The sequence below is a fragment of the Hyperoodon ampullatus genome (assembly GCF_949752795.1).
Source record: "Hyperoodon ampullatus genome assembly, chromosome: 6".
Lineage (NCBI taxonomy): Eukaryota > Metazoa > Chordata > Mammalia > Artiodactyla > Ziphiidae > Hyperoodon > Hyperoodon ampullatus.
The window spans coordinates 104,206,923-104,231,300 of NC_136919.1; the positions used below are offsets into that span (position 1 = coordinate 104,206,923).

A 24,378-nucleotide genomic window follows, 5' to 3' on the forward strand; every position below is an offset into this window, starting at 1 on the left:
TTTCTTAATTTGTCTCTTTTTCAAACAGAAATCAGTAAAAAGTAGGGGTTTCTGTGGAAGATGCTGAGAATCCAGAGTGCTAAATCTGTAACCTGCAGCTAAATTCCACGATCTCAGGGCCACTTCTAGTGTGACAGGTAGTCTATGGGGTGCTGCTTACATCATTGATCACTTTTGGGATATAGGCTGGGAGCACTTTATACCTCTTGGGCATGAGTTACCTGCTGCCATGGCAGGGAATTAGTAAACGAGGGAACACATTGGTTACCTAAAGATATACCTGTGAATATTCAGGTAAGTCTGTGGTTCTGATTTGCCAATCTCAAAGTCAAATTGTAAATTTTAAATTTACGAATCCAAATTTCCACACACTAGTAAACATTATAAACAATAAATAATACTGACTTCCCAAAGAAAAAAAAAAGTAGAGTCCTTCTTTGTGCCTTTAATGTCAATTTTCACAAAAACATCTAGCTTTTCTTCATTATAGACCTGAACTGTCTATACTGTTGCCTTGATTTCAGTGTCCTTAGAGTGCTTGGACAATGAAAAATTTTCTTAGAACACTGTTCATTAAGAAATTCCTTTGGTCAACATTGAATATTTTTGCTATGCAGGGCATGAAAAACTCAACAGCCCTGATTTATAAAGCTGCTTATCCAAAATGTGAAACAAGAAAGATTGCCAAGTTATCTCCTTCCAAATGTACTATTATTTGCAGGGGCTTGACAATCCCAATTAATCAAGCATGGCCATTAAACACTGCTTAAACACTTTCTCCAGAGTGTCTCCCCATATGTATAAAACTGGATGTCAGCTATGAGATCCAGATATTCATACTTCTGACTAGATAAAGTGACTTTGGTTACCTCTTCTTAGCCAAGCTATAGCTCCTCAAAACTTTTATCCCCACACCATGATTGTGGCACTGAGCATTCTACGTCCCCAGTATCAGATTTCTGATGTATACTGAGTTGTACTTTCCAGTTGAAGGCTTTCCTAAAGTCACTACATTTATAGGGTTTCTGCTTAGTATGAATTTTCTGGTGTTTAATAAGATTTGATCTGATGGTGAAAGCCTTTCCACATTCAGCACACATATATGGCTTCTCTCCTGTGTGAATTCGATGGTGTTCAAGGAGTTGTGTCTTCTTAATAAAGGCCTTCCCACAGTCACTGCATTCATAGGGCTTCTCTCCAGTATGAATTCTCCGATGTCGATTTAAATGTGACTTCTGGATGAAGGACTTCCCACATTCAGTACAAATATAAGGTTTCTCTCCTGTATGAATTCTCTGATGCATAATTAGTGTTGATTTTCTTGCAAAGGCTTTCCCACATTCACTGCACTCATAATGCTTTTCTCCAGTATGAGACTGCTGATGTATATGGAGGCCTGACTTCCGAGTGAAAGCTTTTCCACAGTCATTACATTTATAGGGTTTCTCACCAGTATGAATTTTCTGGTGTGTAAAGAGATTTGATCTGTCAGTAAAAGCCTTTCCACATTCAGCACATCTGTAGGGTTTCTCTCCTGTGTGAATTTGCTGATGCACATGAAGCTGTGATTTCTTTGTGAAGGATTTCCCACAATCACTGCATTCGTAAGGTTTCTCTCCAGTATGAATTCTCTCATGTGTAATAAAATGTGACTTATGGAAGAAGGCCTTCCCACATTCAGTGCAAACATAGGGCTTTTCTCCTTTATGAATTCTCTGGTGCATACTCAGTGTTGACTTCTGAATAAATGCTTTCCCACATTCACTGCATTCATAATGTCTCTCTCCAGTATGACATTTCTGATGTATCCTGAGCCGTGACTTCCAGGTGAATGATTTTCCACAGTCACTGCATTTATAGGGTTTCTCTCCAGTATGAATTTTTTGGTGTTTAATGAGATTTGACCTGTCAGTAAAGGCCTTCCCACATTCAGTACATATATAGGGTCTCTCACCAGTATGAATTTTCTGGTGTATAATGAGATTTGTCTTGTGGGTGAAGACCTTCCCACATTCTGAACATATAAAGGGATTCTCCCCTGTGTGAATTCGCTGATGCACATGGAGCTGTGACTTCTTTATAAAGGACTTCCCACAGTCACTGCATTCATAAGGTTTCTCTCCGGTATGAATTCTCTCATGTGTAATAAAATGTGACTTCCGGATAAAGGCTTTCCCACATTCAGTACATACATAGGGTTTTTCTCCTGTATGAATTTTCTGATGCATACTTAGTGTTGATTTCCTTGTGAAAGCTTTTCCACATTCAGTACATTCAAAGTATTTCTCGCCAGTATGAACTTTTTTATGTATACTGAGGTTTGAATTCTGAGAGACATTTTCCCCACATTCATTACAATTATAGGGTTTTTTTCCTCCAGTATGAATTCTCTGGTGTCTGAACAGATCTGACTTCAGGATAAAGGCTTTTCCATGTGGACTGCATTTACAAGCAGTCTCCTCAGTGTGAGGAGTTTTCTCATGGTTTGAGTTGAGGGGAAAGTCCTTCCCATATTCAGTGCATATATAGGGTTTCTCTCTTGTATAAACCTGAGGTACAGCAAATTGGGACTTCCAAGTGAAGACTGTTTCACATTTGCTGCACTCATGATGTTTCTCTTCAGTACAAATCCTTTGATGTGCAAAAAGGTGTGACTTATGGGTGGAAAGTTTTACACAATCAGAAAATAAATAGAGGTTCTCCCCATGAAATTTTTGTTGTTGAATGAGAGTTTGCTTATGACTCAGAAGTTTCTTACATTGATTATATTCACAAGCATTCATTTCTGTATGAGAATTCATATGAGTAAAGATATTACCATATCCAATAATCTTATCAAAATTTTCTGTTGCATTGTTTCTATTATAATTACATAGGCTTACAATAGGCTTCAAATTCTTTTGAAATGAGTCATAGTTATGGAGTCTTTTTCTTGAAGGAACAAGGTATGTGTTTACAGGAAATAGTTTCCTAATGTCTTTATTATATCCACAGTCTCCCTCATTAGCTAGTGTATCCTTGTTGATGAAGGCAACATGACTTAAATATTTGTTCTGGTTTTCCTCACATCTCCCTGTCTGTTCATCATCTTGCCACAATTCTTCTAAAATGGAATACAGGTCATCTCTTGTGAAGAGATTAATTCTCTCAAACTGGATTGAAACTTCTTCAGACATTCCCTGTTGTGACGTTTCAAAACCAATACCCTGATCTAAAAAATAAAATAAAATAAAACACACAAAGAACAGTTAGCAGAACACAGAAGGGATGATACATAGAGTGGATACAGGGTGAACACAGAGAAATGGAAGAGGTTTATATAAACATAATACTAAATATAGATAAATATATAAAATATGAATAAATATATGTGTAGTAATCTCTTTATATATAATAATATGCAATAATAAAATAAGCATTTACAGGGCTTCCCTGGTGGCGCAGTGGTTGAGAGTCCGCCTGCCGATGCAGGGGACACGGGTTTGTGCCCCGGTCTGGGAAGATCCCACATGCCACAGAGCGGCTAGGCCCATAAGCCATGGCCGCTGATCCTGCGCGTCCGGAGCCTGTGCTCCGCAACGGGAGAGGCCACAACAGTGAGAGGCCCGCGTACCACAAAAAAATAAAAAATAAAAAAAATAAGCATTTACATTACATTTACTGTCTGATAAACAATAGCATTTAGATTTGCCAGGCATTTTTCCAAGTTCTAACTCATTTAAACATCATCACAAGCCTTTGTTATTGGTGTTATTATTGTCCCTATTTTACAGATGAGGAAACTGAGCCAAAGAAGAGTTAAGTAGTGTGTCCAAATCAAATGTTTAGTAATTGGGGAAGATGAGATTCAAACTGAAGTACATCAGTTCTGCGTATGTAGCAGAACTACATAGTAAGGGGTCAGAAGAACAAATTGACAAACTATGTGGCTAAAAAGAAGTGTTTCTGATTCTAGATTCTTACTATCCTTCATCTATAAATCTTAATCTCCCTGCTTTCTCTTTTCCCTATTAACCACTGTGCCCTAAATACCAACTTATTTATGTTTAGAAAACTATTGTAGCCTCAGTCATCCTGAATTAGCTTTACCATTACAAACAATAAATGTATGTATATGATTCAATTCTTTATGTCCTGTTTGTGGTGCACACACATGCATCTAATAGGAAGAATATAACAGCAAAAAGGGCCAACTCTGAAACAGAGACTGAAAGTTGTCCATCAAAATCTGTCCCCTTCCTTCAACAGTATTAAGCTTGTAGCCAAACATGTGTCTGCCTCAAAACAATAGGTCTAAAAAAAAACAAAAGAACAATAGGTCTGTGCAGCCTCATTTGTCAAGCCAAGTAATTCAGTTATCACCAATCAAATGGGAGTAAAAATTATACTTGTTGTAATCAGGCCAAGGTCTTAAGGAAGTGGGTGCGTCTCCCCAAACCCTCTCCTCTTCCCACTGGCTATATTCCAGACTTGCAGCTGGCAATGCCCAAGGCAGAGATCAGAAAACTACAGCCCTCAGGCTAAATCCAGGCCTCTACCCAAAAGCTAAGAAAAGATTTTACAGTTTTGAATGGTTGAAAAAACAAAAGCAGAGTAATACTTCATGGTACATGAAAATTATATAAAATTCAAATTTCCATGTCCATAAAGTTCTTATTGGAACACAACCACATCCATTCATTGATGTATTGTCTATAGATGCTTTGGGGATTCAAAACAAAATTGAGTAATTATGACAGCAATCACATGCCTCACAAAGCCTAAAATATTTACTTCTGGGCCTTTACAGAAAATGTTTGCCGACCCCTGCTCTAGGAGATCATGGTGCAATGACTTTCTAGAAACTCTGTCCCTAAATAGTCATTGGAAGCAGAGTGGTCTGGCAGACTTGGACCACACTTTGGAACTGTCATGTGATGGGTCAATGTTTATATTCTCTAAGTCACTCTTTCTTGGGGGTCTCTCAGTGACAGGGGCTTAGTTTTACTCCAATATACCATTCTTGCCCAGAATAAGAATCACTAATATTCCAAATTCTGGAATAGTGTGTAATACATAGTAGATTCTCAGTAAATATTTAAGTAAAAATTAGATTATTCTTGAATATAGACACAGTCTAACCTCATATCCATTTCATTCTATCTCTAGGGCCTTGTAATGTCCCCAAACACATTCTTTAATTTTTATATTACATTTTTACTCACACACATTAATGGCTTTCATTAATCCTGAGGGCCTCTAATACTGATTTCTAAACATGGATTTTCATCTTTTGCAACCTTTCACTTTCTTTAGCTTATAAACCCATTGCTACACCTGACAACATTTACATTATTACCAACAATGTTCAATGTAAAAAATTTGCTCCTGTGGTAAAAAGTTTATCCATAATTCCTCTGTCACACATTGAATTACTCATTCAATAACATTCAGAGTCATAATTCAGGCCAATAAAATGAATGTATGCAAGTTATCTTTCCACCAGTCACTAAAGTCTATTTTATTACTGAATCCAAACATATATTCTTTTCCTTTTCCCCATTAAGCTTCCTTTTTCTGATCCTCTGTTCCTATTCAAAATTCATTTTCTTCATGGATCATTTAGGATTCTATGCTCTGAAAATGAATCTCAAATCTCAGCACAACTCTAGGAAGGCTCTCTTTTCTTTTAACTTAAAAACAAACACAGATATTTCTGAGCATTTCATAGTCATATTTAATCGGCATAGATTTGCACAATAACAAATGCTTAATGCTCAAAGCCTGAAACTTTAAACATTTCTTGCAGTTATCTGCCCTTTCTAATTACAATTATTGGCCCTTTGAATTACTCCTAGCAGAAAATTTTTCAAATCCCTCTGAAATAGCACAAAATAACCTCCTCTGCCTATCACATCAATTAAAGAAGTTAATTTCACTAACTATTCTCTAAGGAAACATTTTTAAAAAGAGGTAAAAGACTCAGTTATCACACAAATTAATGTTGTTTTCTCTGAATTTCTGGGGGTTGGAGAATTAGAAAAGGGAAAAGCAATATATGCTGTAATAGTTAGGTCCAATTCAAGGAGTAAGTGAAACCTGAGAGCAAAGCATAAGTATGTGGATTATCTGAATAGGCAGATAGGTCAGGAAATAAAGGGTCAGATGCAGGGGGATCATTAAAGAAAATGTTAAAACAAAGTAAACATGATTATGGAAACTAAATAGAGATAAATGTGAATTGCAAATATGAGGCATGTTCTTCCTTTATAAACCCATTGAGAGAGGAATTTGTCATTTGTTAGATAATATTTTGCACCATATAGCTATGACAAGATAAGCAGAATATTTAAATCAGCATCTAAGAAAAAAAAGTTAAAAAAAAAAAAAGGAAACAGTACATCCAAATAGGGTTTGAATAATCCAGGCATAAGTAAATACAGACATGGTTTTGGTGATATCACTGGAAAGTAAAAGGAGGAGGGCATCTAACTGATATTTTATAAAAGAGAAAAATTAGTAGAAAGAGCATAAGGAATTGTTTGAGAAGATGAGTCACAGGGAAAAGCAAAAAGCACAATAAAATATGACAAAATTTTGAAAGATGTGCCATCTGCTGTTAGCATGCTGCATTGTAACTGTTCTTCCTCCACAAAAGCAGCCACCTGATGGGCCCTTATACGTGTAAGGTATCAGTTGTTCCCCTGAAAGCTCTATACAATGGGGGCCAATGCCTCCTTGAGACACACAACCAACAGTGACAGGTTAAGACTTGTTCCCGATTCTGGAGTCAATCATGGCTTATGCCAGAATTGAGACACATGATTCACTCTGAGACACACAGATAGGTCTAGGCCACTTTAAGGAAGGCGTTGTCCTTTACATATGTCCCATAATGCCAATAACTTCCAACCTCAATTGGTTAAAAATATGACAGAGCATTATAATTTATTTATATTGTTTAAAATCTTATGAACACTGCTAAGGTCTGTGTGTACATTATATGTATTTAAACTCTGTGTTGATAGATTATTTGTTTTTGCTTCCTTCACATAACATTTCATTGTACATTTCTGTATATTAGTACTTCCTATACTTATAATTTTTTTTATAGCTATGGTAGTTTTTCCTCTGTTTGGACCATTTGGGTTGTTTAGTTTATTCTCATACATAGTGTAGCCATAAACATCTTTGTGTCAACTTCTTGGCTTTTCTTTTGCTTACTTCCTTGGAGTATGTCCCCAAAGTAGAATTTCCAGGGCAGGAAGCATGTTCAGTTTAATATCACTTATTATATGTTTCCAGAGTTCTTTCCAGAAAGATTTGGCTAAACTTACAGAGCTTTCAGCATTGTACCTGTTTCTCAATGTACCTGCCATCATTGTTTTAACTGTTATTTTTTTTTTTTGCTGTTTTTATGTTTGTCATTTTTATTTCAATTTCACTTATTGCTAATCAGCCTACAAAATATACATATAAATGTGATTATTTACTCTGATTCTTATTTCCACTTATTAAGTATACTCTGAGAGAATAAATATATCCTCACCCACCCACAGAGAAAAAAAAATATGACAGAGACTTGTGGGACTCAGCAAATGTAGCATAAAGTAGCACAGCTCAAAGTGTATACTCACCAGAAAGCAGTAAAGCCACAGAACAAGAGAAGAAAGACCCCCTGGTGGTGGTCATTGTCTAAAGATCCTGCTTACTACACCAACTGTTAAGTCACCTTCAGAGGAGGAATGGACTCCCACCCCAAATTTGGTTCAAATGTCAAGAGTGATAATTTGACATACGTACCAATAAGGTGTGAAAAGGTTCATTACTCACACAATGAGGCTTTTAAAGGGAGAGCTCCCAAGAAGGTCCAAAAGTGACTTAAGAGAGCAAGAAAAGGAAACTGGCTTGGGATTCTTATGGTGGTTGGGATGTGGGGCTAAGCTGACTGATAGAGTGCAACTTCCCACTAGTACCAAGGGAGAGAGCACCTGGGCTTTCTTGTCACTTTGCCCAGATGTGGGGCAGAAGGTGAAGAGACCGTGGTGAAGTTTAGAAGGTGCCAGCAGTCAAATACCAAAAATGAAGTCAGAATCTACTACAAGGTACATGATAAGATGTTCAAAATATTTTGTTATTAGAGAAACACAAATTAAAACAATAGTTAGAAATTAAAATCCATCATATTAGCCACATTATGTGAAATTATTAAAAATATGGGCAGGGGTGTGGAGAAACTGATGCCCTTGTATGTTCAGGGGATTGCAGACTAATACATCCAATCTAGAAAACAACATGTTTATACTTAGTGAAATAAAGTATTAGTATACTCAGTAATAAAACAATCCCACTACTCTTCCTCAAGAAATTCTCATTTCTTATAAGAATAGTTCATGAAGAAATGTATTACAATACTAGTTGTAGTAGCTAGAAAGCTGGACAAGTAAATGTGGTATATATACACACTATGAAATATATGCGTCAATTAGAAGAAATGAACTAGAAAAACACATTGTAACATGAACCAATTTAGTTCTGAGAGAAAAAAATAAGAAACTGAGTAGGACATACAGTACAGTACCATTTCTATAAATTAAAATAACCAAAAATTTAAATTTTACAAATACCCCACAAATACAAGGATAGATTGCAAACATATCAAATATAATAGAGCAGTTGCCTCTGGGAAGAATAAAAACAAATAGAGAGTGAGGATTAAAAGGGATAAGTAAAGAAATAAAATAAAATAATTTTTTTATTGTAAAATAGGGAATTCCCTGGCCATCCAGTGGTTAGGACTTTGAGCTTCCACTGCAGGGGGGCACGGTTCGATCCCTGGTCAGAGAACTAAGATCCTGCATGCTGCAGGGTGTGACAAAAAAAAAAGAAAAAAGTTATGAAAGAAATAAAATAAGAAGGGGAGCTTAAACAGAGTGATGAATATATTGACTATAAAATGAAGACTGTAATTTACTCAATTTCCTGCACACAAGGTACAGAAACTTTTTGTAAAATATCAAAATTAATAAATTAATCAGAAAGACCTAGTGAGTGTCGTGTTACACTAGCCAGATAGGAAGAAAATGTTCAGGAAGCATAATTACTAATGTCACATACAACAAAAAGCTGTCCCCAAATGTAGGTAATGGTACCCTCAAAGTCAACAGTTGGAGGAGAGGCATGGGAGAAGATATAATAAGGCCATCTCTAGATGACAATTCTGAAGCACTAAGGGAAAAGAAAAACAATGAAAAGAAATCAGCAGGAGTGTGACCCACAGTAATTTTTTTAAAAAAACAACTCTGTGAGCCCCTGAATGTGTAAGAAAATGATTTAAGACCTTGATGGAGGTAAAAAGAATTTTAAAAATGCTATAAAAAGGGAGAAAAAGCAAAAAAGCAGTATCCTAAATCCAACATACCAGTAGTTGTAGCACATCCCTCCTAAAAAGTCAAGCAAAGTGGGATGAAGAGAGTGGCATGGACATATATACACTAGCAAATGTAAAACAGATAGCTAGTGGGAAGCAGCCACATAGCACAGGGAGATCAGCTCAGTGCTTTGTGACCACCTAGAGGGGTAGAATAGGGAGGGTGGGAGGGAGACGCAAGAGGGAGGAGATATGGAGATATATGTATATGTATAGCTGATTCACTTTGTTATACAGCAGAAACTAACACACCATTGTAAAGCAATTATACTCCAATAAAGATGCTTTTTAAATTAATTAATTAATTAATTTAATTTAATTTAATAGACAACCAGCAAGGACTTACTGAATAGCACAGGGAACTCTGCTAAAAAAAAAAAAAAAAAAGTCAAGCAAAAAAGACACTGATATTGGAAGGGGCCTGAAGTGGGGATGGCATTTAGATGTCCAAGGGGCCAATATCAACTCTATCCATGCAGTTCCAAAAGTTCAGAATGTTGAGAAACATCATATTAATAGCACTTCAAAGTTGTCAGCCTCTGCCAGTACAACTGCAGTTCGGTTGTGCTATCTCTTATGCTTTTTGTTCCCTACTCACCTAGATAGCTCTGGCTTGAGATTTCACCATCCAACATACATGGCTCTTCTCCCTGCTCCAAGTTGAAAATGACTTCTGGCTTGGGAACTTGACACCCTAATAACAGGAAATGATAAAATACTTGATTTCAGAGGTCATACAATGAAACATTCCATTTACTTTCCAGAAAAGTTCATGGGGAACAGAAGTATATTCATAATATTGTTAAGAACATAGGACAAAAAATAAGGACAAAACTATTACACACTTCAGATGTCCTGCAGTCTTTAGAAGTCCCACGTACCTCAGAAATCTCACAGATTTCAGAAATTCCACTGAGAAAGAAAATACACTCAATTAGGTACAGCCTTACCCAGCAGAGCTGTGCTTACCCACTGAGATCAAGTTGAAATAGTTTTCCAGCATTACATCCCTGTATAGACTTTTCTGAGCAAGGTCCAACTGTTGCCACTCCTCCCTGCTGAAGTCTACAGTTACATCCTTGAAAGACACTGATCCCTGGAAAAACACATGCTTATTCAATGTAAAGGATCAGGATTGCAGGACAGGAACAAGATATTTAGAAACTTATTTTTAATAATTTTTAACATGATACGACATATAAGATTCCCACTAAATACCTAAATTTTACATTATTATTTCAAGGAAAAAATAAATACTAAAAGTATCATGCCATTCTTTCTATGGTTCTGATAATATTCTGGTGTTTTATTTTGTTTTGTTTTTATCTGTGTGCTGGTTACAAAAGAATAAGCTGTGAAAACTCATCAAGCTGCATACACATGATTTGTGCATTCTTTTCTATGTATGCCATATTTCATTAACACTTCACTTAGAATATATCTTCTGCTTTTCACTTTGCACTCATCAATCTACTAAGTCAATTCTTTCTTTAAAAAAGATGAATAAAATAGGCTTTTTTTTCAATAAGCTGTGTGGTATTGGCATAAGTATAGACGATAGAATTCAATGGAATGTAACCAAGAATCCAGAAATAAACCCTCATATTTAGGGTAAACTGATAATTCAACACAGGTGTCAAGACAATTTAAAAGGGAAAAATAGTCTTTTCAACAAATGGTGCTAGGACTAGTGGACATCCACACGCAAAAAAATGAGGTTGGACTCCTACCTCATGCCATATTAAAAAAATAAACTCACAATGGATCAAAAGACCTAAATGTTCTTAAGTTTTAGCTAAAAAGGGTATATTTTTGTGACATTGGATTTGGCAATGATTTCTTTTTTTTTAATAGATCTTTATTGGAGACTAATTGCTTCACAATACTGTGTTAGTTTCTGTTGTACAACAAAGTGAATCAGCTATATATATACATATATCCCCATATCCCCTCCCTCTTGAGCCTCCCTCCCACCCTCCCTATCCCACCCCTCTAGGTCATCACAAAGTACTCAGTTGATCTCCCTGTGCTATGCTGCTGCTTCCCACTAGATAACTATTTTACATTTTGGTAGCATATATATGTCAATGCTTAGATATAAAATCAAAAGCACAAGTAACCAAAGAAAAAAATAGATAAATGGACTTTATCAAAATTAAAAACTTTGTGTTTAAAAGGATACCATCAAGAAAGTGAAAACACAGGGAGAATTCTCTGGTGGTCCAGTGGTTAGGTCACTGCGCTTCCACTGCAGGGGGCATGGGTTCGATCTCTAGTTGGGGAACTAAGATCTCACATGCCCTGCGGCGCAGCCAAAACAAACAAACATATAAAAGGTGTACTTTTAAAAAAAGAGAGTGAAAAGACAACCCAAAGACTGGGAGAAAATGTTTGCAACTGATAAGGGACTTGTGTATAGAATAGATAAAGAACTCTTACAACTCAATAAAAAGATAAATGATCCAATTAAAAATGGATCAAGAATCTGACTATACATATCTCCAAAGAAGATATACAAATGGCCAAAAGAGCACATGAGAGGGTCTCAATATCTTTAGTCATAAGGGATATTGAAATTCAAATCAAAGAGATACCCCTTTAAATTCACTAAGATGATTATAATCTAAAAAATGCTCTGTTTGTGCCTATTTGTATTTTTATTATTACTTTGTAGCAAAATAATAAATGACATTAAAATTTGCATTCTGACATTTAAAAAACTGCTTAAATCATTAGTCATTAGTCATCAGAAAAATGCACCCATTAGGATGGCTATAATTTTTTAAAAAAAGACACATAATAACAAGTGTTAGTGAGGAAGTGGAGAAACTGGAACCCTCATACAGTAAAGGTGAGAATGTAAAATGGTACAGTCACTTTGTAAAACAGTCTGATACTTCCTCAAAAGGAATAATATGACCCAATGGTTCCACTTTTAGGTACATACCCAATAGAAATAAAAACACTTATCCACATGAAACTTGTACAGGAATGTTCATAGTAGCATTATTCTTAATAGTCAAAAATAGAACCAATGCAATGTCTGCCAACTAATGATGAATTTTAAAATGTGGTATATCCATACAAGAGATTATTCAGCCATAATAAGAAATGAAGTACTGATTTATGCTACAATATGGATGAATCTTGAAAATACTATGCTAAATGAAAGAAGCCAGTCACATAAGACCACATATTATATGATTCTATTTATATGAGATGTCCAGAACAGGCAAACCTATTGAGACAGAAAGAAGACTACTGGTTGCCCAGGGCTAGGGGGAATGGAAGGATGTGTGTGTGTGTGGGGGGGGGTGACAGCTAAAAGGTATGAGTCGGAGTAGGGAGGGAAAGGAAATGTTCTAAAACTGTGAAAAAGGGTGCACAACTCCATGAATATACTAAAACCCATTGAATGCGCACTTTAAATGGGCAATATATATGGTATGTGAAGGAGACCCTTTTGAGGCACTGTCATTTCCAGATGGCATACAATAGTTTGTGGCAGTCCAGTGTTTATTCCAAGAATAACTATAAATGCCAGATGAAATACTGAAATCATCTGTTTGGAAGTACTGGAAGCTTGTTAGGTTCTAAGACTCAAGAGAACACTGAAGATTTAAGTTGATGTACGCAGCCACTTTTACACTGAGAGTATTTACCAATTCTGGGTGTGGCAAAAGGTGAAAATCCAGCTTTGAACAAGTAGAAGGCTACAGTTGGGTGACAGATAAACCAGAACTCAAACACATGGCCAATTTTCCCCTCAGGACATCTACCAAATTCTAGGGCTGTATGGGCAGAAGACTAAAAACTTAAGCAGAATAGCTTCTGAAAAGCAAAGCAAAATTTTAGTAGTCTGGTAAGAAGACAGAGTTGGCATCTATCAGGAGGGGGGTCCACAGAGGACAAACCAGGCTCTCAGCTGAAAATCTTAGATAGCCAGAGTGAACCAAAGGTAGACTATTATTAGGGCTTCAACTCAGCCTTGATTCAACATAACACTGTGCCTGAGTGGATAAAGATGTTCATCTTCTACGCTATCTGCTCAGGGAAAGATGAATCCACCATTGAGAAAGATATCATAATCTAGATCTTCTACAATGCTTTATACATGTTTTGATACAATAAAAGAAATCCTATGCCTATCAAAAAACAGGGCCAAATATCCAAAACCAGAGGAAAAAAATTCAAAAGAAACAGTTCTACAGTGCTTTGGAGTTAGAAGAAAAGATGGAAAATTTCATTAGAGAAAATGGGACTTATAATAAAGATATCAAATGAAAACTGAAAAATTCAGTATCTAAAATTAAGAACTGAGAGAGGTTTAATAGCAGAATACAGAATTACTGAAATGGAAGACAAGCAAATAGAAAATATACAAACCAGATCACAGAGTTTTTTCTAAATAAAATAAACACAAGTGCATGTGACGTATCACATGTACCACACAGTGAAAAGGAATAACATATTGTAGTCTGAGAAGATAAAGAGGGAGAATATGAGGCAGAAGCAAAATTTGAAAAAGTAATGGTGAATGACAGCAACTCAAAGATTCAAGAAGTTTCTCAAATCCCACTTTACAATACTGTAAATACTGACTATGCAAAAACAGTAACAGTAATATCTTGTGAAGTTTAAAATATGTGTAGAATTTAAATGCAGCAAATGGAATTAAGGTGTTTTAGTATCTACTGAGAAGGGGGCGAGGTAATAATGAGTTAAAAATGGATATTGTAATATCTAGGGAAACAAATAAAAGAATGTATAACAAGCAAGTTAACAAAATAAAAATTAAAATTTTGACTAATCTAAAAGAAAGTCAAGAAAGGAATGTAAAAATAATATTAAACAGACAATTCAAACATAAAACTAATAAAATTGGATATAGGACTTCTCTGGTGGCACAGTGATTAAGAATCTGCCTGCCAATGCAGGGGACACGGGTTTGAGCCCTGGTCCAGGAAGATCCCACAAACTGCGGAGCAACTAAGCCCTCGCACTACAACTACTGAGCCTGCGTGCCACAACTACTGAAGCCCGTGTGCCTATAGCCCATGCTCCACAACAAAGAGAAGCCACCACAATGAGAAGCCCGGGCACCACAACGAAGAGTAGTCCCCGCTCGCCACAACTAGAGAGATCCCGTGCCCGGCAACGAAGACCCAACGCAGCCAAAAAATTTAATTAATTAATTTAAAAAGAAAGAAAGAAAGAAAGAAAAAACTGGATATAAATTCAAGTATATCAGTAATTGCATTAAATGTAAATAAACTAAACAATCAAATTAACAGCAAAGATTGAGACTTCCAGTTCAAAAAAAAAAAAAAAGTTAAATGCATTCCACCCTATTCATCCTGCTAAATACCTAGGTTTTTTTCTAAAAACCTAGAAATATATACAAGCATCTATTCACACCCTTGACTTTCTCTCAAGAGCATACTTTCCTACAGTGAAACTAATTTTAGCATCTTTTGGAATCTTGATAGCCCCCAAATTTCCCAAAACATCAAGTCTAGTTCCTTTTTGCTCAACAGTTCTTCCTTCAATCTGTCTCTTAACATTCATATTTTACTATAAGCAGGAAGAAGAAACCAGGCTACATCTTCAACCTTTTGCTTGAAAATCTCCTCAGAGAAAAATACAAGTTCATCATTGACAAATCTGCTTTTCACATAACTACAGAACAAAAGTCAGCTAAGCTTTCTGCCACTGTATAACAGAGAGGTCCTTTTCCTCTAGTTTCCAGTAACATGTTCCTCATTTCCTTCTGAGTCTTCAGCAGCAGCACCATTAACACCCATATTTCTATCAATAGTCTGTTTATAATAATTGAAATATTCTCTAAAACAATAGAGCTTTTTTCCTAGTGTGCTCCTCACTTCATTCTGAGTCCTCTAGCAGAGTTAACATTCATATTTCTATTATCAGTCTGTTCGAGGAAATCTAGGCTCTTGCTATTATGCTCTTCAAAATTTTTACAGTTTCTATCTATTACCAAATTCCGAAGCCATTTGACATTTTTGGGTATTTGTTACAGCATCATTCCACTTCCAGGTACCAAAATCTGTAAAGGTTTCCTATTGCTGCTGCAACATATTGCCACAAACTTAAAACACAAATTTATTATCTTACAGTTCTGGAGATCAGAAGTTGAAAATAGGTCTTACTGGGCTAAAATCAATGTGTTGGATGCACTCCTTCTGGAGGCTATAAGAGAGAATCCATTTCCTTGTCTTGTATGACTTCTAAGAGGCTCGTGGTCCCTTCCTCTATCTTCAAAGCCAGCAGAGTAGCATCTTCAAATCTCCCCTTGACTCTGACCCTTCTGCCTCCCTCTTTCATTTATAAGGAACTGTGATTACACTGGGCCCTCCCAGATAACCCAGAACAATCACCCCATCTCAAAATCCTTAACTTAATCACATCTACAAAGTCCCTATTGTCATGTGAAGTAACATATTCACGGGTTTCAGGAATTAGGATGTGGATACCTTTGGGGGTTATTATTCTGCCTATCACATCAGTAAGAGAAGATGGGATAGTAAAAGTAAAAAGAATGGCTTAAAATTTCTGAGTAAAAATGACTTACAATCTAGAATTAGCTATGAAATTACTGAGGGTAAAATAAAAATATTTCCAGACATGCAAGGTCTCAAAAAATTTACTTTCCACACAATACTTTCTAGAGAGCTATTGGATAATATTCTCTAAAAATGAAAGCATAAATCAGGAAAGAGCCAGAAAACAAGAGCTCCAATACTTGAGAGACATGAAAGGAATTCCTAGAATCATGCCAAAGGGAGACCCCCAAGTCAGTGGATGAATATCAAATAGAGAGCAACTTCAAGCAGGTCAAAGACTCTAAGGGAAGCTTCTTTCAACAGCTGAAATAAATACCTATATTCTGGAGCCAAATTGCTTGGGTTTTACTTCTGGCTTCACCACTTACTAGCAGTGTGACCCAGGGCAAGTTACTTCTCTGTGGATGTTTCCTTCTCTGTAAAATGAGGATAATGATTATAGATACCTCAGAGGGGTTATGATTAAATCAGTTAATAGAGAGTGTTTATAGTGCCTAGCATACAGTAAGCCTATATTAATGTTTGTGATTACTGTTATTATCTAATATATTTTAACATATTGAGAAGATATTTATATACCTGGGAAGAATGTGGAGTTGAATTAGTGATCCAAATATGGAAAATGAAACAAATGATTAAACCAAACAATAATTAATTCCAGGTAAAACAAAAAATAGTGCATAAAAGGTAAAATAAATGGTTCAGCTGTGAATATAATTAAAATAATCATAATAATAAATACAGCCTATTGATTTACCCAAAATTATGATATACTTATATTAGAAGGAGGGGAAGAAGAAATGTGCATATAAGTGTTGAAGCCTTAAGTGTCTGAAAGAGAGTAAAATCCCTACTTTCCATTGTGCTAAGTCAGTAGAAACTGCCTAAAACTGAAAACCAAAAGGTGCCAATATAAACATGTTATTTAGACATGGGAACGTAAATACTAAAAAAATTAGTTCAGTTGAGTTCAGAGTGATGTGATTACCTTTAAGAAGCTGCAATTTGAGGGATAAGAGAGCAGCTAACAGGTGGTTTGTTTTTTTTTTTTTAAATGAAGCTTCAAAAATCTATTTGAGGGCTTCCCTGGTGGCGCAGTGGTTGAGAGTCCGCCTGCCGATGCAGGGGACATGGGTTCGTGCCCCAGTCCAGGAAGATCCCACATGCCGCGGAGCGGCTAGGCCCGTGAGCCATGGCCGCTGAGCCTGCGCGTCAGGAGCCTGTGCTCCGCAACGGCAGAGGCCACAACAGTGAGAGGCCCGCGTACCGCAAAAAAAAAAAAAAAAAAAAAAATCTATTTGAGTAAACATATCTATATCCTTAATGATATTCACAATTAAATATTTACTTTTAAAAGTTAAAATGCAAAGAAGAAGTAAAAAAAAATTGAAAAAAAAAAGACCATGCTTAATATATAAATAACTCCTCCTTTAAAAAAAAATCAATGAACTGACTTCGACCCCTGGAAAAACAGGGTAGATGCACTTGTCCCTATTCACCCACTAAGTACATCTAGTAACCATAGACATTATCCATAAAGCAAACATAAGAAGACTGAAAGCTTAAAGAAAAATAAAGCAAACTGTCTAGGGACCTCAGGAACCAAGGAACTACACAGCATGAGTTTCCTGAAGTCTATTAACTCATACAGCCCTGGCCAAGTACTAGAAGAGCCTACAACCCAGAAACACCAACAAGGGCACAACAAAAAAACTCAAAGAAAAGTCTGCTCTCTCTAGCTAAAAGACCAGGAAAGGGGCAATCTAGAAAGACAGAAAACCTTTAGGCAAAACATGCTCCAGCCAAACATTAACAAATAAACAGAAAACTCTGGGCCTGATCCCATGCCCATCAGCAAAGGCCCAGTGGGTAGCTTAGATTCCCACTCTTGCCTGGCTGAACAGAGGGGCCCCGTCACACTCCAATGGAGTGGTATGGAAAAAGAAAAAAGCCAAGTGGAGTTTTGGGACTTTCATCCATGCATAGTAGTAACGAAAGAAAAAAATAGAACAATATCCCTCCTAAACATGATACAAAATCCTTAAAAAATATACTAGCAAATACAAATATATAAAAAGAAGTGTATGTCATGACCAAGTGGAAATTATTCAGAGGTTGAAAGGCTGAGGCTGGCTCAATATGTGAAAATTAATCAATTTAATCTACAGCAGCAATAAGCTAAAAAGGAAAATCACCTGACCATGTCAACTGATGCAGAAAAAGCAACTGACAAAATTCAACGTCGATTCACTCAAAACTTTGCCTCACAACATGGTCCTTGCACCAGCAGCACTAACATCCTGTGGGAATCCCAGTCCTACTAAATCAGAATCTGAAGTCATGTGCAAGTGTGAAAAGCACTGCTTTGTAAGTCACTATAGAAAACCTGTTAGTGAACTTCTAACAGGGTTGTTAAAGACATTGTCCTATCTCCATTCATCTGAAGATCTATCAAAAATTTTCTCAAACATCAAGAACCAGGAAATAGTTACTATAGATGAAATAAATTACTTTTCAACAATATAAACCATGTATTTCACTTCCATCATTGTTATGTCTTTCAGGAAGACCAGAGACAATTTTACAGTTCAAAGTTCATAACTGTGTGAAGCCACACAACTCACATATACCTATAATCCAAGCTTGACTTGGAGTTGATAATCTCTTCTTTACTTTCTCTGATCTTAACTTTCATTTATTTATACTTACACATTTACTATATGGGTTAATAGATGCCTCCTAAAATCCACTAAAAAATAAAGAAAGCAACAAATAAATACATGAACAAATAAGAACTCACCAGGGACTTGGTCATTTCTGGTTCTTCTGGGAAAGGGGCAGAGATCTGAAAAAACAGATTGACAGAGGGACAGATGAGAGAAGGAAGTGTGTCAATGGCACACATGGACATATACATCATTTAGTGTCCATGCAACTGACCCAAAAACTTATTTCTAGAACTACATCATAAAAAAATCATCCTGTGTTGCACAAAGATTTAAATCCAGGAGTTTTACCACAGCTAATATCAAAAAAAAAAAGTTTAGAAACATCTTGATAACAATAATTGTGGACAGCTTTAAATACTTTATAGGTATTATAAAGTAGACATAATGTCATGTAAAATTAAACTACTGTAGAAAAATATGTTAAAATGCTAAGTAAAAATAAAAATATGTACCAAACAGTATGAGTCCATTTTCATTGAACAATATGTGTGTACATACACACATACACACATACATGAATGCATTCATACACATAGAGAAAATTATCTGGAAGGAAATATATGTTAACAGATATAATATTTGGGTGATGGTAAAATTATAAGTAATTTGAATGTTTATATTTTTCTTATTTGCTAGTAAAAAGCAAAGTAACTTTTTAATGATTTTGCTCTGAGCTTCTGTGACCAGCCCATCACAAGTAGTGAGAACATCCATAAGTAAGACCAAACAAAGGGAGACTGCTAGCTTTTTCACTGTTCTTTGCTTACAGTTCTTTTTTTGGGGGGCCACACCCCACGGCTTGTGGGATATTAGCTCCCAGAACAGGAATTGAACCTGGACCCAGCAGTGAAAGTGCTGAGCCCTAACCACTGAACCACCAGGGAATTCCCACTTCCCATTCTTAAAAGGGAACTGTCAATGGAAACTTTGTCTTAACTACAATATAATAAGTGGATTTGGTTCTAGTTAATAAACCTTAAGACCTAAGTCACTTACTGACTGAAGCCACTGTTTTCTAATTTTTTTTTTTTTTTTTTTTGCGGTACACGAGCTTCTCACTGTTGTGGCCTCTCCCGTTGTGCAGCACAGGCTCCGGACGCGCAGGCTCAGCCGCTCCGGGCCTGGCCGCTCCGCTACATGTGGGATCTTCCCGGACCGGGGCACGAACTCGTGTCCCCTGCATCGGCAGGCGGAGTCTCAACCACTGCGCCACCAGGGAAGCCCCTCTAATTTTTTTATTGAGTTTTCTAACATAAAGAGTTGAATTATTAGTACAAGAAATACCTTCCATCTAGTTTCAACAATTAGTATTTTGCCATATTTGTTTAATCTTTCTATATACACATATAGTTACATGTAAATGCATACATATATATGAGTATACTAGTGTATATACTTTTTTTTTGGCTGAACCATTTGAAAGTTGCAGATTTCATGACACTTCATGCCTAAATTCATAACATCAATCTCCTAAAAGATTATTATCATGCCTGAGAAAATTATTAGCAATTCTATAACACTTTAATATTCAGCTCATATTCAAAACTCCCAATTACCCCAGAAAAACCTTTTCTTGCTGTTTTGTTGAAAGTATGTTCCAATCAAGACTTATACATTGAGGACTGTGTCCCTTTTACCCTAGACCTATCTTCCCCAGTATCTTTTTATGATGGACTTTTAAATTTTTTGCTTCTAACATACACTTTCTAATATATACAACATTTTGGTTACTTCTTTGCTAATTTTTTTGTGTAGTATAACTTATGTAAAGTACATGAATATTAAGTATACAGCATTTCCCCCTATTTTTCACATCTGCCATCCAGATCAAGAGAGAGAACATTTCTAGCACCTTTGGAAAGTATTAGGGAATCAAACCATTATTTTTGAAACTTGTCAAAAAGCAAGAGTCAGTCAAGCATAACCAAACACTTCATGAAGGAATTTCTTTTTCTGCTTATATAATTATTCCAGCTACAAGTTGCCAACTAAAAATTGGCACTTGCCGTCTGCCTCTACAAGGGTTAAGTCACCAGCCACTGCAACTGCTGACCTTCAACACATCCTGAAAGGAGTTCAGGGTGGAGATCAGGAATGAGGCACTTGATGTTCTGGCAAAAACTGGCAGAACAGCCCTGCAGATAGTAACATATTTTCAGGAGAATATTTTATGAGCCCAAATCCTTGCATCTCCTCATATCTAGAAAGGCATTAAAATCATGAACAGAGACATCTGCTCCTTGTGACTAGCAGCAACCTTCACAGGACTAGCAGCAAGACTTTGCCAAAATGTGTGCCTGACTGTACGTACCACCCCCTTCACCTGAATCAGATATAATACTGACCCTCCCCCCTACCTCTCGGAGCAGTTTCTCAGAGCTATATAAAACAGTCTCCTGGGCTATAGTCCTCATTTTGCCCCAAATAAGACAACTCTCAACTCTCACATTATGCATTTTTATAAGTCGACAAAGTAAAGGAATGGTAGAAATAGAAATGTCCATTTTGCACACATAATGAAATATGGATCTAAGAAACAATCATCAGTGGCTGCTCACATCACAAAACAGATAACCAGACATTATGTGCCTCCTGATCAAGTATATCACCTGGGAAGTAGTCTTGCTCCCCAAAAAACAAAAACAAAAAAAAGGAATCTGAATCTGATCAAGCCTCTAAATCTTACCAATCCAATCCACATAAAATGATACTTTAAAATGTATTGTAATTTTTTAAGGTGTGATAATAGCACCGTGGCTATTTTTATTAAAGGAATTTTACATATTGAAATATTTATGGATAAAATGACAAAATCTTTGAGATTTGCTTCAAAATAATCCAGCAGAAGAAAAGAAATGTTGGAGGAAGGGATGGATGACAAATGACTGGGCATGAGTTGATAATTGTGAAAATTGATGGGTAATTGCGGCGCGAGGGCTTCTCTCTAGTTGTGGCGTGGGGGTTTTCTCTTCTCTAGTTATGGCATGCGGGCTCCAGAGCGCATGAGCTCTGTAGCTTGTGGCACATGGGCTCTCTAGTTGAGGCGCACAGCTCAGTAGCTGTGGTGCACGGGCTTCGTTGACCCGTGGCATGTGGGATCCTAGTTCCCTGACCAGGGATCGAACCCGCATTCCCTGCATTGGAAGGCGGATTCTTTACCACTGGACCACCAGGGAAATCCCCTAAATGAGGCTTCTTTATACTACTTTCTCTGCATTTGTATTTTTTTAATTTTCATAGGAAAAGTTTAAAAAGTCATTTTTTAGATAACATCAGCTGAAAAAAAATGCACAACCTAAAAGGTGAGAATTATGTTTTATTCGGCGGACTTGCTGAGAACTTAAGCCCAGGATGCAGCCTCTCAGATAGCTCTGAGGGACTGTTCCGAAAAGGTAAGGGAGGAGCCAGGATATATAGGAGCTTTTACACACAAAAAAATAGGTAGCTGGAACATGAAAAGATTACTGTTAAAGAAAATCCACTGTAATAGCCTATATGGGAAAAGAATCTTTAAAAAAGTGGATATATGTATATGTATAACTGATTCACTTTGCTGTACACCTGAAACTAACACAACATTGTAAATCAACTATATCCAATAAAAATTTTTAAAAAAGAAAAGAAAAAGAAAATCCAGACATCTCAAGTTAATGAATTTAGCAGTTCTCTATGTATGGGAAGATTCGAGAGTCTGGGCTCATTAAATCATGGCTTTGATATGCACCTTAAATATCTAGGGCCAGTATCCTGGTTTTTTTCCATCCTGAATCCCCTCAGGGTGCACAGTTGGGGGCGAGTGCAGTGGCTGATGGATTGTTGACCACCACATCCTTTGTTTACTGATACGGCAGGTGACAACTTTCTTTGTCCACAATAATCAGAGAACTCTGACTATAGATTGGGTATCAGATGATATTAAGGAGTTACTGTAACTTTTGTTAGGTGAGTAATGGCCTGGGGGTTATGTGGGGGAAAACAGTCCACATCAGTTGGATTTGCATGCTAAAGTATTTGTGGGTGAAATGACATGGTATCCAAGATTTGTTTTAAGATATTCTAACTAGAACAAAGCAAGTGAGAAGAGATAAGGTGAAACAACACTGGCAAATAGTTGATAATTATTGATACTGGGTGATGAGCGCATTTGTAGGTTCATTATAACATTTTCTCTACTTTCCTGTATGTTTGAAATTTTCTATAATAAAAACTTAAAAAAATAAATCCTCTCCCATTACAGGGAACAGCCTTGGAGTACATGACATGAGCCATGCATTATTCACATTGCAAAGGATCATGCTTTGTTTCAGCAAGTTCATCTCTGAGAAGATTCGTGCTTCTGGGCTTCCCCCTCTCCACTCACAGGAGCTGTCATATTCCTGCCAAGCCAGGATTTGAACTGGATATGGGATCTATGAGACAAGCTCTTTTTGGCTGGCATGTTCACAATGAGCTTCACCTCTGTGTTTTCTTAGAACTCCAGTCTGCCCAGGAGCCCTAAGTTGAGTGAGGGTCCAAAGACTGCCAGTGATTATCGGGCCTAGTTGGGCTGGAGTCTGAAAAAATGATCCTGAAGGCTCAACTAAGTGGTCTGACCTCAGAGCTCTGTGGAAACACAAAGGGATCCTGACAGAAAGAGTGCCACTCAGTGACAGCCTCTCAGCTGTCCTCCCAAGAGTGCATCAAACAGTGTGGAACAGGGTGGCACAGGGGAAATATATGAGGTGTGGAGCCAAATCAACGTACATTTGAATCCCAGGTCTTCCACCTTCTAGCTGTGACAATCTGAAGAACTTACTTCAGTCTCAGTTTCCTCATCCTTATACTTTTAAGATAAACAAACCAATTTTATAATACTTGAAAAGCACTCAGTCCATGTGTGGCACATAAGTGCTTGTTAAATATTAATTACTGCTATTATTACAAAATCAGTAATCCACATAGAATGCAATTACTGTATCAAACATTATCTGACTTCACCAGCCCCTCAAGTCATCATCAACCCTGACACTCAATTCCTCACTCCCACTCCTCAACCTGCTTACTACAACTGTCAACTGCTGCACACTGACCTCACCCCAGCAGCCATTACTCACACATCAGAGTCACTGGTTCCCTTGTCCTGCTTCCCACAGGCCACAATTGAGGCAGAAGATAGATGGGTTCCAGGCTAGGCGTTTACAACCATCCTCTGTTTATATTTCTTGAGGCAAGAAATCGATGGGCTCCAGGTTAGACATTTACAGCCAGCTTCCTGTTTACACTTCCAGATAGAAAGAATACAGGAACAGGGTAAACAGCTGCACTTTGCCTCCAGTGGACACTTTAAGATAACAGTAATGGCAGGGGCAGACAGGAGCTGAGTCCTGCCCAGATAAACGATAAAGAGACCACATATTTCTCATGTTTGAGGTCAAGGAGACCTCCCCAGCTACACATGTGTATAAAGGCTCCTCAGGGGTCAAAAAAGGGAGTGGGCTCCACCCCATAATAGGTGGTGTCAACCTTCCCACAGGCTTCTGCACTGGAATCCATCTTGGCAAAAAGATGTGCATGCATGTGAGGGAGGGACCTAGGATAGGTCAGGTGTGGAAAAAGAAGTGAGATAACTGGTCAAAGATAAGCAAAGACCCAGACGAAATGCCTTATATAAATGATT

The 24,378-nt window shown here is 37.0% G+C and overlaps 1 protein-coding gene across 1 annotated transcript; it reads right to left on the reverse strand.

Annotated features, from left to right (window-relative positions):
• Positions 1-8,642: 8,642 nt before the first annotated feature.
• ZNF484 (zinc finger protein 484) lies at positions 8,643-23,834 on the reverse strand. Its single transcript, XM_079707115.1, has 5 exons — positions 23,816-23,834; positions 18,794-18,838; positions 10,379-10,505; positions 10,008-10,103; positions 8,643-8,841 (listed from the first exon to the last, which is right to left on the reverse strand). Exons 2-5 carry the CDS (start codon positions 18,806-18,808, stop codon positions 8,819-8,821), a joined length of 261 nt encoding a protein of 86 aa, XP_079563241.1. The 5' UTR covers positions 18,809-18,838; positions 23,816-23,834; the 3' UTR covers positions 8,643-8,818.
• Positions 23,835-24,378: the final 544 nt, after the last annotated feature.